Raw genomic sequence first — 17198 nt, 5'->3', positions numbered from 1 at the left:
ATACACACAAGCCAGGCAAACTATCCTGTGCTTAATCAAGCAAACTTGCTTTTGGGAGCCCAGACCACAATGCCACTGACATTGAACACACAGAATATAAATGTAAGGTTGAAGGTGAATGCAATTTAAAATACAAAGGTTATCCCCAAGCTTTTCATGAGGATTTCAGGGAGATTTCTTTTTCCCAATTTTACTAAACAGAGTGGATGCAATTGCTAAACTGGACTAGCAAGTGTAGGATCTGTCAACACAGATTGCCCTGGTCTTTCAGTTGATAAAAAAACACATTTAGAATGAATTATCTTTACAAAAAAAAACAAAAAATTAAATTAAGAACATCTCAAATGCCTTGCAGTAATTGAGCAATATTGAATATGATTTAATTTATTTAATTGCACAAAATGTCCAATGTTTTATTGGTATGACTGCTCTAGGCATGATTGGACTGAATAATGTTAGAATAGACCTGACAGCCTCTTTACCAAACTTGACCATAATTGCTACATTGCATTGAAAAGAAAACTAAAAGTTCCATGGTTTTTAATGTAATGAAAAATAAACATAAAAATTTAAAACGAGGATGCACCAATTATGTATGAGTGGATGTTATATAGTTTATTATGTTGGACGTTCGTAGATCACAAAACATCTTCATCCAGTGGTAACTATATACATCCATATATATATGATATATATAAATTTTTCCCTCCAAGAACTCTTGGCTTGATTTAGGTAGATAAATCGAGGTTAACAAGTCAGTCAGAATGAATTACTATTTCAAGGCCAGCATCCAAACGGGTACCAACTATTCAGGGATGTTGAGCTGTTTCTCTGCACATATGATCTCCAGATCAGCTTTTGCTATTATGTTTCTCAGAATCTCAACTTCCCGAATCACGCTGCTGTCTGCTTGGTCCAGGATACATCCCTGTCGACCAACATTATCTTTAATGATAATAACTGCATCTGATTAGGAATTCCATCAGATCCTTGTCAGTTAAATGTCCTGCATTAGGAGAAAGGTTGTACTTAAAACCTGACAGTTTTTGTTTATTTTTAAAGCTTTACTATTTTCCTTACTGTTGCCTAATCTGTACCCTATAATATCCCCTGCTGAGAAAGTTTTAAAAAAAGGCTTATCCCTGATCACTGCAAATGCTATTCTATAATATACTATCTTGAAATGCACAAAGGTAGTAAGAGTGACACTTTTTTCCCCTCCAAGTGAAGAGTAGCTTGGGCTTTCCTTACTAATCTCCAAATTGACATGACTAGGCTTGATGACCATAATGTTTTTTAAAGAATTCAAATTTACAAAACAAAATCTTCTTTGAGTTTTCATTCAATCTGTAGCCTGTTATATTCTCTATCCAATTTTTAATTATTTCATTGTTCAATGTTCCACAAATTTCAGCAAGGAAATATGTATTTTACACAAGACGGTTCGTGAACCATAAATACAGAGGAAATCTAGCGATATTGTTGAATTGGTAGTGATATCTAGTAACCGCTCACCTGTCACCCATTGAATCCAGATAACATCATATTTTTTGATGGGGGGAGTGAAGTCCTGTAAGGCAACACAGAAATAATCCTTCACTTTTCTCACGTCTTTTCCTATGTAGGAAACAGCTTCAAATAAAAAGTTATCCATCATGTCCACCACATCAGCAGAGGAGAAAACAGGCAGTAGGACATATCTAGTGACTCTGCCAATTCCACAGCCACAATCCAAGACATATTTGGTACCAGCTTTTCCTGGACCCTATCAAAGTTGAGGATACATGATTATTTATATGGCAGATTCTTATTAGAAAGGCATATATTCAGAATGTTTATGCACAAATACTACCATGAAAACATTTTTAATTTTGCAGTCGTCAGAGAAAATGATCCAACTCGAAGGACACTAATTGCATTGTGAGAGAAGTTATAGAAATTGAAAATTAAGTTCAGAAGGGAAGTCATGTTAAACATTCAGTATTGCAGAGTGCAATATAATAGAACTGACAATGTGCAATCACATTTTATAAAAGTGAACTGAAGTTTGTTTCAAGGACTGCTGTGTATAAAATGTACGGTTTGCAGTTGTACTAGTGTGAGTGTGGGAAGAAGATACACTTCAGTTGTTACAAAAGCATCTCTCACTAATGTTTAATGCCAACCCATGTATACTTTCAATCATAAGCCAATCATAATTTTTGATAGTGTAATATAATTAAATCCTTTTGCTGGTGAAAATTGTACAAAAGAAAAACAATTAAATGGTCAATGTAATTCATCAGCAGAAAAGTATATTCCCTACACATCTGAATGGCTATGAACAAATGCTAAAGTGAAATCTAAAAGCATAATATTTGAAAGAAAATATGGTACATTCAATCACATATCTGCATGTAATTCCATCCTGTCGACAGCCTGCTGTTATGACAATATTTACTAAACTTTTTAACTTACCAAAATCTTCAATAGATTCACGGGATGAGATTTCAACTTACTTGTAACCTATCTACTTACACTGAGTTGAAATTAGGCTCTATGCTGTTTTGTTAGTTGGTTACGTGAATTTTTTTTGATTTCGAAAATAAGGCCAAAATAAAAAGCAAAGTACACCACATATATCTATGTTCTCCACTTTCACAGAGGAGGACAGATCATGAAGGGTGCACCACAAGATTAGGTTTTGGAAGTACAAAGATTGTCAATTAGCCATGTTAGTCATTTTACACTGATTATCCTACACAGCAATGTTCACTATTTTTCACTGGGAAAAGTGCAGAAGGCTTCCATAAGGTGAAAGGCAGGACCGTATTAGTTTTTGAAATTACACGGGTAGTGCCATTGTTAAATACAACAACAAACATAAAAGGAAATTGTTAAAAAAACAGAAAATAATGTATCTTAAAATGTGATAATAATAGATTGTTATCTTTGTTGAAGGTAACAGCTTGCAATTTTGAGTAGAAGCCATCATTTGAAAAAGACGTACCTAGCCGATTTCTCTTTAAAACATTGAGTGACCTGCTGTTCATTGCAGAAGTCGGATTTTATTTAACGTTTGCATTAAACTTTTATTTTGACTTTGCACTGCCATTCTGTTTTATATCTTGTTCATTAAGTTCAATATCCATATATCTGACAGTCTTGTCAGAAATCAAGAAGACGGGAGAGTGACTATCTGTATATTTTATTTTTTCACTTGAGCTTCTAACATGCAAAAGCCATGCTTACAAAAACTACACTTTAAACCAGAGGACTGGAGGATTTAAAATAGATTGAGTTTCCTTTTGTTTTTTACACATTATGCACATTCATCTCAGTGGACATTCCTAGTAACATAAGAAAAAGCAGCAGGTCATTTGCCTCTTTGAGCCTATGCTGCTATTGATTAAGATAGTTGATGATCTGATTGTGGCCTTAAGTTGACTTTCCTCCCTGTTGCCATAACCCTTGACTACCTTGTAGTTCAAAAATCTGTCTATTTTAATCATTGAATATATTCAAAGCTCAGCCTCCACTCCTGATGATTGGGTTAGAGAATTCCAAAGATTGATGACAGTACGAGAGAAGAAATTTCTCGCCTTTATCGATGTTAAATGGGCGATCCGCTGTTTTCAAACTATTTTCTAAATTCCCCCACAAAGGGAAACACTCTCAACATTTACTCTGTAAAGTCAAACTTAGAATCTTATATGTTTCAATAAGAGCACCTCTTATGCTTCTAAGACCTAAATGGTTTAGGTGCAGCCCACTCAAACCCTTCATTCCCAGAATCAACCTAGTGAATCTCTGAAATGACTCCAATGTAAAGACATCTATTAATAACTGAGGTTAATGAGTATTTTGAAATATATCGTTAAATATCGGCCATTGTTTATCTACTGCCCTACCTTTTCCCCTATTTTTCAGGTCCACTTTAGCCAACTCTGACTTCATATTTTTGAATTGTCCTTAAGCAAGAGTCTAGCTGCAGACACAAATTGCTAACCTTCAAACTGAATGTGAAATTGTCATGTTAAGATCACTCTCATTAGGGGAATCCTTTACTAAGTGGTCATTAATAAAATCTGCCACAATATACATCATCAGACCATAAATAGCCTACTCACTGGATAGTTCCACAATGTATGGAAAGAAGAAACTGTCCTGAATACAAACTTTGAACACTTTGTCAAAGTCACCTTTGCCAGTTTGTTTTGTTCAATCTATATGATGATTAAAATCACCCTCAGTTATTGCAGTACCTTTCCTACAAACTCCTATTTCTTAATTTATCCTCTGTTATACAGTGTAGTTACTACTAATGAGTGCATAAACTACCCCTAGTAGTGATTTCATTCCCTTGCTATTTCTTATCCCCACTTATACTTACTCTGCATCTTGTTCTGCTGAGAAAAGATCATTTCTCAGTACTTATTCTGAATTCATCCTTTATTAACAGAATTATGCCACCTCTTTTTCCTTTTTTCTTATACTTGAGAATGCCAAATACACGAAATCTCCAGTTCTAATCATGGTCAACTTGCAATGACATTGCACATCATACATGTGTCTATACTGCAGTCAGGAGGATGATGGCAACACAATTGTATATTATGGTGAACTGGACTGCTGACAATGCCACACATTAACGGTCTGCTGTTACGTGCTGCCCTAATGTTTCCACTTTACTCACAGCATCAAGTTTGCCCTTGTCAAATTCCTTTTAATAGGTTTTAGAAAAAGGACCATAGGGTCAGGACAAGGCTGTTCAGCCCAACATGCCTGCTCCACTATTCGATACAATCATGACTGATTATCCACTTCAGTGTCTTTTTACCCACACTATCACAGATTCCATTGCATCATTGATATTTCGAAATTTAAATGTACACAATGGCTGAGCTTCCACACCTCTCTGCAACAGAGAATTCCAAAGATTCACAACCTTCTGAATAAAATAAATTCTCATAATTTTGCATCTAAGAGGCTTATCCCTTATCTGGAAATTATGTTCCCTTGTTCAAGACTCCCCAGCCAGGGAAAGCAATTTACCTGCATCGACCCTGTCTGTTTCTTTAAGTACTTTGTAGGTGTCAATGAAATCACCTCTTATTCTTCAAAACTCTCGAGAGCACAGGCCCAATCTCTCTTCACAAGTCAGACTAGCAGCCAAAGTGAATCTTTTATTGCACACCCTCAACGGCAATAATATCCTTCCGAGGGTAAGGAGACCAAAACTGTACATAGTACTCAGATATGTCCTAACCAAGTTTCTATTCAATTTATTCTTTTATTTGAATCCTCTTGCAATAAAGATTAACACAACATAAGTTGTCCTACTGCTGCACCTGCACATTAGAATACCTAGATTCATTTATATGTCTACATTTTCCAACTTTAGCCATGTAAGCACAGTCTGCACATCTGTTCTTACCACCTGCTATGCTTTTGCCCTCTTATCAAATCTGTCTAAGTATTTTTGAAGCCACTCTGTTTCTTCCTCACAACACACGTTCCTACCAAGCTTTGCATCATCTGCAAATCTGAAAATATTCCATTTAGTCCACAAACCCAAGTCATTGATATATATTGTCAACAGCTGGAGTCCAAGTATGGATCCTTGCTTGTCAATAAAAGAATGACCCATTTATTCATACTTTCTGTTATTTTCCTGTTAGCCAATCATTAATCCATGCCAGTATATTTCCTCCTGTACAATGTGCTTAATTTTGATGATTGACTTCTGCGGGAGACTTTATCAAAGTTCAAACATACTACATCCACCAAACACCCTTTCTCATTCTTTTGGTAACATCTTCAGATAGGTCCTTCAAACTTGAAAGGTAGCTGGACCAGCCACATAATACTGTGGCTACAAGATTACAGGCCAGGAATTTGGTGGTGAATAAGTTAATTCCTGATTCCCCAGAAACGTTCCACCATTGACAGTGCATAAGTCAGGAACATAATGAAATACTCTTGAATTGCAACTCCAGCAATATTCAGAAAGCATGATTCAGCCAGAAGAAAGCAACGCACTTGAATGGCACCCCATCTACCACCCTATGTATGCATTCTCTCCACCATCAGCACACATAGACACCAGTTGTGGTGCCAACTAGATGCACTGCAGCAATTTGCCAAGATTCCTTTGACAATACCTTCAAAAATTGACAAGGACAAAAGGGATAGACAGATGAACTCATAACCACCTGAAGACTTCCCTCTGAGTCACACATCACTCTGACTTAGATAAATATTGTTGTTCCTTCATCGTTATTGGCTCAAAATCCTCTATCCAACAGCACTGTGGGAACAGAACACCTTCATCAGATGGATTGCACTAGTTCAAGAAGGGTGCTTACCAATACCTACTCAAGGGCAATTAAGAATGTGCAATAAGTGCAGATTTTATCAATGATGCCCACATTTGATAAATAAATAATTTTAAACTCTGACCCTTGATGGGGGTGGCAAGTTATTCAGCATGGTAGCATTACAGTTAAGTCTGATTTTGCCTTCATCTAACAGCTATGCATACACAGAAATGGGTTTGATAACAGCAATGAGGAATGTAAACCCTGACTGATTTTGGCTCTCCAAAAACTAATAAATCCAGATTAGGATTGAACCCGGGACATTGTGGCATGATTTCAAACCTTTGTGACCTATACTTCATCTCTAGCATTCCTCACTTACTTATGTTTGGAGTTAGCCTTGGTGTTACTACACTTATTTATTTGAGTGTCTGGTAACACTTCAGTTTAACAATGCCCTTTGGTATTCATTGTCTACCATTTCTGTTAACTTTCTGTAGTTACAGCTTTGGACTTACTCCTACGAGCTTCCTTAGAAACACACTGGAGGCCTCCACATCTATGCAGTTGAGTTCCAAAAAGTCTCCCATCATACCCTCCTCTGTTGCTGGAACCTCTTCATAGAATCGTCTAGCTCTGGCGTAGAACTGCATTTCACCATTAATCATCTCTCTTGTCAAAGTGAACAGCTTCACTGAAAGAAAATACAAAAATATAAATGTTTTTTATATGAAAAGAAACAAAGCTGGTTACGAAGGTTGTCATTTAATATGCTTGTACTCTCTCATTCATTGCTTCATTTCATCATGTGTCAGCCTCAATCATAGCATCACTAAAAGAAGCATTTTTAATATGTCACAATGCTTGTCCAAATTATTTGCTTTTAAATTTTACAAGAGATTTTGCCAGATAAAAACTGAGATAGGACTGTATATTGAGGATGACACATTACATTTCACCATCATGAAGTTGCCATGCTGATAATATATGTCAAGCATTTTAAAAAGTGAAATATTATTCTAAACTATTCATCACACTTTATCAATAAAACAGATGTTCTGGCTTGCAGCAAATGTGATAGTATAATATTTCTCAGTGAAAATGGCTGGGAGGTTGGCTATTGGTTAAATGAGTTGGAGTTTTAAACAAGAAGATATACGATGTAGTTTCAAATAATTGAAAGCATTACTGTCTCCTTAGTTTGAATCAAGATTGAATGCTGGGTGTTTAATAGTTAAGGACCAAAGACATTCAAAGTTTAGCACTTGGCAAGTTGTTTGGCAGTGATTTATCAACCCGCACCTCCATCTCCACATGTCTGTTTTTATAAGGACGGTGTTTTCCTGAGCTCGTTTTTAGAGCTTTTGTTTTTTTCTCCATGTGCGAGCAGGCAGAATCTGCCATCAAAGGAGAATCAGACCATCAATCCATACTGCAACGCCATGTGAAGTCATCCAGCTGGAGTTAGCCAAGGATGTTGCTGTTCCTACGCAGACCTTTTTTCACAATATGAAACAAACAAAAACTCGGCTTTTTAAACATATGTTATAACATGATATCTCACTTCTCAGTCATTTCAATCAAAACTGAAAGGCTCTTAGTTGACCCAAAGAGAGAGAGGCCAGATGATGGTAGTATTGATTCTAATGTACCTAAAGCTGGTTGAATGCAGGCACAATATATCAGTGCTCCAATAAACTGTGTTAGGATGTGGGTTGCACCCATAATTTTGCACAAGGCAATCAAGTTGCTATTCTTGACTATGTTGTCAGGATAAAGGCACTAAATGGAGAACAGATGTTCTTTTGCATCTTGTAAAAACTAACTCCAAGCAGAATCTGCAGAGGTCTTGGAAACAGTCCCTGTCTACCATCCCCTTCAGTAAATCATTCATTGCTTGACCCAGAAAGACAAAAACATGGGTTTAATGTGTATAAAATGGAGGGTGAGAATAACGAAACAAACAAACACAATTGTTTACATTGTTATTGTCTAGACCTTATTCGAACAATTGTGAATTGTAAATCCAGTAAAACCTTTCTTATGCTGCTAAAATGAGGCAGATTACAGAAATAATTTTGAAGTAAAAGTTTTCTGGATCAGCAATGCATTTTTTTCAAATGCTTTAAAAGTGTTATAATTACAATAATGGGGGGAACACAAATCCTGTCACAATATTGGAATGCATAAATTTGAAAGTCTGTTTCCTAAATACAGCCTACTAAAACTCCTTTACAAATATTATCATTCATTGCCAAAATTCCATGAAGGAAGCTCAAAGCCCCTGATCACATTTAATGGGCACTCTGTAATTTGAATATTTCCATAATGTTTGGAATAGTTCATTTTGCTTTTCCCAGGTTTTCAAACTAGAATTTGCAGGAAATAAGAGTTTTACAAAGGGGATTATGAGGATCACAGATTTATGTCTCACTGTAATTAGCTTTATATAAAGTTACATAGAGCCTACAGCAAGAAAACAGACTATTGAACTCAGTCATCAATGCTGATGTTTATGCTCCATATGAGTCTCCTCAGACTGATTCAGCTAATTCTATCAGCTTATCCTTCTATTCTTTTCCTTCTGATTGCTTACATAGCTTCTCTTTGAATGCAACTAAACTACTCTTCATGATAAAGATTCACATTCTTGCTAATCTTTGGGTAAAGAGATTTCTCCTGAATTCACTATTGGACCTGCTGGTAACTACCTTATATTAATGACATCTAAGTTTGATCTTTTCTTTAAGTAAATACAATGGCCTGAATTTTGTTCAAAACTTGGCTGTGTCGACTTTGGAGTGTTTCTCTTTTTGAGCCTTAGTGAGTGTTCTCATACAATTTTAAAGTGGTTCCCTCATTAAGTATGCACAATACAACCATGACACTGCTCTCGCACTATCTTGCACTCAGCAGCAGAGAAAGTGCTTACGGGTGCAGTGACAATCTGGTGTTGCTGCATTGGCGCCATATTTAAACCCCAGCTGCTCACCCATTCAAACACTTCAAGTCAATTCACTTTCACAGTTTGAATGTGTGAAAAATTCCAAAGTTGGTGACTGACAGAGGAAAATTGGCATCCGGATCTCAGACAGGGATCCGGAGATCCTGTTGGTTCAAGTGGTGGGGAGGAGAGCTGTTATCTTTCCCTTGGACTGACAGATTTTACCACAGCACCAGATCCTGATCTGAAGTTGCCATGAGAATTGATGTGGTCTCCGTGGTCCAGAGAAATGCCCAGCAGTACAGGAAGAAGGTTAATGACCTCTGGCACTCCACAAGAATAGGTGCCACCACCTTCTCTTGGTTACTTCATACTCACCATAACTCTGCACTGCACTCACCTCCCGTCAAGACTCAAGGTCTACCACTGTCATTATTGCAGATAGTATCTCCACTCAACAGATCTTACTCACCTCATGCCTGGCAAACTATTAATCCTTCCTGCCCTCTGTGCTTCCTACTCACTTGCTTGGGACACCTCCCCAACTTTGTTTACTTGCATCAACTCTAACAGTTGTGTCAGCCTCTTCCATCTGATTCATCTCTTCCTTTGTCTCATTGCAGAGGAAAATGGCCCATAATTCCACTGAAAGGGCCATGATCAGTGGTGGGGCAGCTGACATCTGTCTTGTCACTTATCAAGAGAAGAAGATCCTTGAGCTCACAGGAGGGAATGGAGGCCACACATGTGGTGATGTCGAGACATCCTCGTCAATTCAACCAAGCAAAATTCATTACGATATGCTCACTCATTAACCCCACTGTGAAGGAATGCCAAACATGCTCAAGCTTCCAAAAATTCTACCCAATCCATTTCCTATTCTGTGTTCTGCAGTCAAAAACAGTAACCACATAATGTTCTCCCAGAAGAGAGCAGCCCTCCAGCCACCAGGCCTTTCTCTACTTTCGAGGAAGAAGCCTCAGATCCCTCAGAGGAAGCACCAACAAGGTTGTGTCCTGTACCCAACACTAGCTCAGATGATGCCTCAGTAGCTATTTTTGCTAGATTTAGACTCATGAGCATATTCTGGTGAGCACATCATTGCCACATCTCCGCAGCTGGCCGAGGAAAATATTTGCCAGTTTTCTGGCACTCAGAGGACAGCCACAGACCAGGAACTTCCTCCGGTCCAGGCAGGAGTTGGTGTTGGCCATTCATAACTTCATCCAAAACACACAAATAAGCACAGGTATAGCAGGCATGTTTATTGGAAACACTAACTCAATTGGTATCATGTTGGTTCAATCATGCATGTATCTGGATGTCTCCAAGGATGGCGCAGAGGCTGCCATGACAGCCAGGTCCAGCGAACGTTCACTGGTTGCTGGAGATATGCTCAGATCTGCACTTCATCATTCTAGCCATTGGTGCTCAGCACCAACAGCAAGGCAACAGGGATACAAAGGAGATCAACCTCATACCAGGCACCTCTTCCACAGAAGGAGAGAGAATGGTATTAGCAGGCAACTATTTGGAGGGGTGACCACAGATAGAACCCCAGAAGTCTCCTCTCAGAACACTTCAGAAGTGCCTGGCCCCTCCAATCTGCCTGCAACACTCAACCTTGTGGAAATTCAAGCCATGAATCTAATTATGTCACCCTCAGCATGTCTGGGCTGTCTAGAAACAAATGCCTCCTTGGCTGTCTGCCCAAAACTCTAAGGTCAACTGACTCCAATATAGGGCAGGCTTTCTCCATCACATCTGTGGATCCCAAGTTCCTCCTCATTCAAAGCATCCGTTTTTTGCCTACATTCATTGCCCAGATCACAGCCAACACAGATTATGCAGCATATGCTGTCTGATGTATTCTACAAGGTCCCCCCAGGCTAATTGAGGCATTAGAACCTCACCTTGAGGAGACCTATCGTCTGCTTCACAATGCCCTTGTGTAAGAATGGGCTACGTTGTCTTGATACTCCATCACAGTCGAGGGTTTGATAGCAGGAGTCATCAGCCACAGTTGGAAAGGGCAGACCGTGACTCCCAGCAGCCATTGTTGGAAGGCTTCTGGCTCTTGTAATGAAGCAGGAACCTGAGTGCTTTCAAAGATACAGCCATCATGGCAGTTTCCAGGGTACCTGGTACAGATCTTTAAGATGTGGTCTTGATGTCACACATGACTTGGACATTGACTGAATGGAGCCCTTGCCTATTAATGGAGTTAGTTGTGTTACAATATGGAGTTCTCAAAGATATCACCCAACATCTGGAATGCTCCAACAGATGGCACAGTTCTGTGACAGTTTCCTGGGATTCCACATCAAGCAGTAGTGTTGCATCTTGGTCATTTGAGGAAATGACGAGACTGAAAGCCTACAGGCTTCCTACATTTTCTGCACATCCCCAAGAGATGTTATGATGCAAATTCTTCATTTGGTGGCTGATCAGCAGCATCTAGAGTTTGAATCTGGTCTTGGGTTTGCAGAAGCATGTGAATATCAGAGAAGATAAATGAAGGTTATTTCTACTAATCAAAGAATTATCAGTAAGATGATGTAAATGAAGTTTTGGCACAATAAACATAAAGGGGAAAATAAATTTGCTTGATTATTCAATAAAACATGCAGAATCAGAAAGAAGGATTGAAGCTGCCTCAAGTACAGCATTTAAGAGGATATAGGCCAAGTGCAGGGAAATGGATTTAGCGTGGATGGACATTTTGGTTGGCATGGACCAGTTTGGGCTGAAGGGCCTGTCTCTGTGCTGCGGGACTCTAGGAAAAATACTAAAGGTCACTTACGCAAAGAATTAAATGTAGTGTAAAGTTTCACATCACTTTGATGACTCAGGGAATGACATTATAAATCACATATCAAATTCAGAATCCTGGGTGATTGCTTTTTTAAAACTCCCACCTACTTTTCTCATCAGCCTAGTGATTGACAGATGCAGAAATTTAGACTCATCCACGTGAGCGCAGGCGTGCATGTGGAGTGTAATGGTAAAATAACACTATATATTCAAACAGAGCTCTGGTGATCTTCCTGTCCTTAGGACAATGACACAGTTATCTGGACCTAAGTGCTCTTTATAGATAAAGTCTGTCAATTAATATTTTAAAAAGTCAAAACTTTGTAAAGTATGTGGTTTTTTTTAAACACTGGTCAAGTAATGATTCTACATAACCTGCTATTAAAGTTTGAATTAGAAAAAAACCTATGTGATGGATCATCCTTTCACCCCAACCAACCATTCACTCTCTGTCATACACACTCCTACTCCATTTTATTCCTACCATTCTGGTTATTGCTTCTCTTGTTCTAAATGTGCTAACTTACAATCACCTTCCTTTTCTCTGCACACAGACTATATTGCACTCATCATTTACCCTTCCAGGTGTTACTTTAGCTGAACTTTGCAAATCCTTACCTTATTTGGTTTATGCTTTGTTCCTAAAACCTACAGATGCTCAACCCAAGCTGCTACTATTTCTTGTTACACCTGATCTTCTCTTCTCTTTTTAAAATTAAGAGCCATGTAATGGAGTTTTAGTTCCTTATCTCAGTCTGTTAACATTTTAACAAACATTGTAAGGTGATGGAAAATGTTTTAGTTCAGCAGAGACTGCTACGAACATTTACAGAATCTGCAATCCCTCATATATATTCCTATAATATATTGCATATGCACACTAGTTCAGATAATAATTGAAAAAAATGCACTTAATATTCTGTGGAGACACCAGCAAGCTAAATATTAACCTTTTATGAACATTTTAATCACCAATCATCGAATTTGCTCAGTGTTTTAAAATTAATATTCAACAGTACCTGTGCTTAATCAACAGTGCAATGTGACACTTTGATAAATGGTGCATTCCATTGTATATTGGGACCCTCCACATTATTTTTTTTTTACAGCAGCCTGAATTTGTTCAGTGTCGCATTGAATGTGATTTGGATAAAATATACAATTAATTATTATAACAGCATTACAGTAAATGTATCATGTGGCATAAGAATGTAAACAGGTTTAGTATTCACAGTAAAAACAAACTGCACAATTCACTATAGAAGGTAGCCAATATAAATTATATATAAGCATGTTAATCCCATGATATCAACTATAATGGAAAATGGCCTGTCAATACAGTGCTGATTCATGCTGTATCATTGGGCTGCAGCTCATTCTCATGAATTAATATTTTGCATTACTTGCTGTGGTTGCAGGTACTGTGGTAACACTGCTAATTTGGTCAAACTGGTAAAGGTACTTCAAATAAATAACACAATACAGTAAGGTAATCAATACTTGATTGAGGGGTTCAGATGAAGTTGCCATGTGATTTGCCCTATGCTCATGTTTGCTATACTACTGTTGGTAGCATTATTGCTGCTGAGATACTGCGTTCAAGTCCTACTCCAGTGCTTAAATATCAATGTTGACACTCTAATGTAGTACTGAAGGAGCGCTGCACTATTAGAGATGCTATCTTTTGGAAGAAATGTCAAACCAAGACCCCAATTTCTTGTTTGGATGAACGTAAAAGATCACATTGCATTATTCTGAAGAATGGGGGATTTATCCTCAGTGTCATATCGATATTTATTTTTTAACCAACATCACAAAACACATTTTCTGTCCATTATCAAACTGTTAGGGGTGTGCAAATTGTCTCATTTCTTGCATTGCAAGTGTGTCCATTTGCACTTTGGAAGTGTTTCCTTAATGATAAATGCTTTGAGATGTTCAATGACTGTGAAAAGCATTTTTATTTATTTGTTTGTTTACTCAGTTATGACAGAATAATCAACAGTGACAAATCCCAACCATGTCTGATGTGCAGTCACCTTCACACACAAAAACATTCTGGTCCCAGTTTTCTTCCTCCCCCTCTTACTTTTTCATGGAGACTTGACCTACTATGGGACTTATGAAGAGAGCCGTCCTTTTAATTAGACTTACAACATACAGTATTTGTGCAGCACCCAGCCTAAGAGGTACTCCATTTCCAGCCCTTTGGTGCACTATGGCTGAAAGGACCCAGGGAGCAACCTATCCCCTTTGCGTCTCTGCTGCAGCTGCTCCAACTCTAGCGTGTCTCTCAACGTGTAATCCTGGACCGTAGAATGTGCCAGTCTGCAATACTTAACTGAGGACAACTCCCTCAAAGGAAGACCAGCAAGTTTAGGGCAGATCAAAGAGCATCTTTCACTGAGTTGATGGTTCTTCAGGCACAGTTAATGATTATCTTGGTTTACAGCCCTGGGAACAACCCATAGAACACAAATTCCTGCATTGGAATGAAAGATGTTATATAGAGTGTTATATCTGTTTGTCTTTTGCAATTTCCGATTTGAAATGCTTTTGCTGTTGGGCGTCTACCTCACATGGGATGTGTCGTGTAAATATTCCGACCTTTACAATTGCATCAAGTGGAATATGTTAAATGGAACAAGTTGAATTTTTTGTAAATATTGTGATATTCAAGTTGTAATTACTGTAATGTACTTTTTATAAATGTTATTAATAATGTACATTGTTGGAATAAGCATCCTTTTAATTAGAAGAAAACATAAACAGCTCTAATACTGTGGGTTATTTGCTTCATATAAACTCCTAGTGAGTTTTGCCATATTTAATCATATGATGACCAACACATAAAGCCTTTCCCAAGTAGATTTTCAGAGTTGGTGATAAGCTATCTTAAAATGCCCGATATCTTCAGCAATTTAGAAAACATCCAAACCGAAGCACTAGTCTAAATACACTCGATTTTATTTGATGGGTGGGTTGTGATTCCGGATATTGGCCAATATTTACCCTTCAATCAAAATCACAAAACGCCTTATAGTGTTCAGTATCATATTGCTGACTATGGGAGCTTACTGTGTGCAAAATTGCCCAGTATCCTGCATTACGCCAATACACAATTATTGCATACAGTTCCGGTCGCCACATTACCAAAAGGATGTGGATGCTTTGGAGAGGGTGCAGGGGAGGTTCACCAGGTTGTTGCCTGGTATGGAGGGCACTAGCTATGAAGAGAGGTTGAGTAAATTAGGATTATTTACATTAGAAAGATGGAGGTTGAGGGGGGACCTGATTGAGGTCTACAAAATTATGAGAGGTATAGGCAGGGTGGATAGCAAGAAGCTTTTTCCCAGAGTGGGGGACTCAATTACTAGGGTTGATGATTTCAAGGTGAGAGGGGAATAGGTTAAGGGAGATATGCGTGGAAAGTTCTTTACACAGAGGGTGGTGGGTGCCTGGAAGGCGTTGCCAGCGGAGGTGGTAGAGACGGGCACGATATTTAAGATGTATCTAGACAGATAGATGAATGGGCAGGGAGCAGAAGGATACAGATCCTTGCTCTAGGCCCGAAACGTCAGCCTTCCTGCTCCTCTGATGCTGTTTGGCCTGCTGTGTTCATCCAGCTCTACACCGCGTTATCTTGGAAAATAGGCGACAGGTTTAGATAGAGGATCTGGATCGGCGCAGGCTTGGAAGGCCGAAGGGCCTGTTCCTGTGCTGTAATTTTCTTTGTTCTTTTACACTTTAAAAAGTATTTTATTAGCTGCAAAGCGTTTTGCGCAAGTCGTAAAAGGTGTCATAACGATCCAAGACTGTAATCGTTCGGCTAAATTTGCTGAAACTCTGCTGCACAATCGAGTGTTATTTTAATCAATGATTGAATGATAACACTTAGCCAATATGCTCTAAGGAATCCGAAAATATACGTAGCCCCCTTTAAATAAATGTTGCGTTTTATAATAACATTGAGCCGCAGTTTATGTTTGCTGCGATATTTTCACTCACTCTGCCTTTCCTATATCGGTATGGCAGCATCACTCCAACTCACCCAAAGGCAACTGCTCCAACAGAAAGAGGTAACTGGAAAAGAAGTCACTCCTAATGGTTTTATGGAGAAAGAAAGACATGCTGTTGCGGCACATATCATCATCAGTTCTGTCCCACCGCGACTTAAAAGCATAGTGGGCTTTTTTCCACTCCACCTTTTCTTCCATTATATTTTAGCGTTTGAAATGTCGCTGGGTTTCCTCTATTTCTCCAGGTAATTTTCGGCGATTCGGATCCCACGGTGTAACTTTCCGGTGTCACTGCTCTCAACAACTTGGCGCTAGCCCTTGGACTGATCAGGCTCCGATCCCCCAAGCAGGTGCTGAAAACGCGCCTCCGTATGAACTCCAACCCTCCTACCCAACCAGCTCTGCCTGCATTGATCTCATATAAGCATATTCTGGAAGTCCTAAATCCTGGTGTAAAACAAAGCTTTTGGACAACAAAACGTTGCTGAATGTGAATCTTACTAAATGCTCCATTGAGGTTTGTACAAAGTTCAAACACTTCCTGAGATTATGCAGGAAAGTTGTGGCTCCGTGAGATGACAGGGAACCGAAGTGCCCAGTCAATGATTTGTGTCATGTATGCCAGTGACGCCTTGTGAAAGGAGATGGATTTATCTGCGACGGAGAGATTCACTTCCCCTTCGTACAGTGAAGGAATTAGCAACTTAAAAAAAACATGAGCTAGGTCGTTCAGTGAGTTTGAGAGGAGAAATGCATTAGAAAAATTCACAAACATGTAGATTGGGGAAGTGTGAAGAGAGATAAATTCGTAAAGTAAGCCGCGTGGATTTTAATCATTTAAGACGACAACTCTACCATCATAACATTCGGTTACATTTTCTACAACCCAAATAACCTGTCTGAGAGATTATTCAAAACTTTTTTTTATTCTTTGAGAAAATATATTTCTCATTTGTTTGATAAACGATGTGCTACAGCTACAGTTAAATGAATTGTGTAGACTGCTATATATTATGAACAACTTGCATGTAAAAAAACTAGCATTGTTATAGTACCTTTCATGATCACATGATGTCCCAAAGCACTTTACAGTCAATGAAATATTTTATACAGTCACTACTG

At 38.5% G+C, this 17198-nt stretch overlaps 1 protein-coding gene across 1 annotated transcript; it reads right to left on the bottom strand.

Annotated features, from left to right (window-relative positions):
• Positions 1-772: 772 nt before the first annotated feature.
• On the bottom strand, positions 773-16274 carry ntmt2 (N-terminal Xaa-Pro-Lys N-methyltransferase). The gene is given in 5 exon segments (XM_020527063.2): positions 773-962; positions 964-1006; positions 1516-1765; positions 6818-6993; positions 16109-16274. Coding segments are annotated over 5 exon segments (825 nt in total).
• Between the last annotated feature and the right edge of the window lie 924 nt (positions 16275-17198).

Source organism: Rhincodon typus, chromosome 10, assembly GCF_021869965.1.
Source record: "Rhincodon typus isolate 14 chromosome 10, sRhiTyp1.1, whole genome shotgun sequence".
NCBI classification, from domain to species: Eukaryota; Metazoa; Chordata; class Chondrichthyes; order Orectolobiformes; family Rhincodontidae; genus Rhincodon; species Rhincodon typus.
The sequence above is the reverse complement of the archived record's forward strand: the minus strand, read 5'-3'. Positions and strand labels throughout refer to the sequence as shown.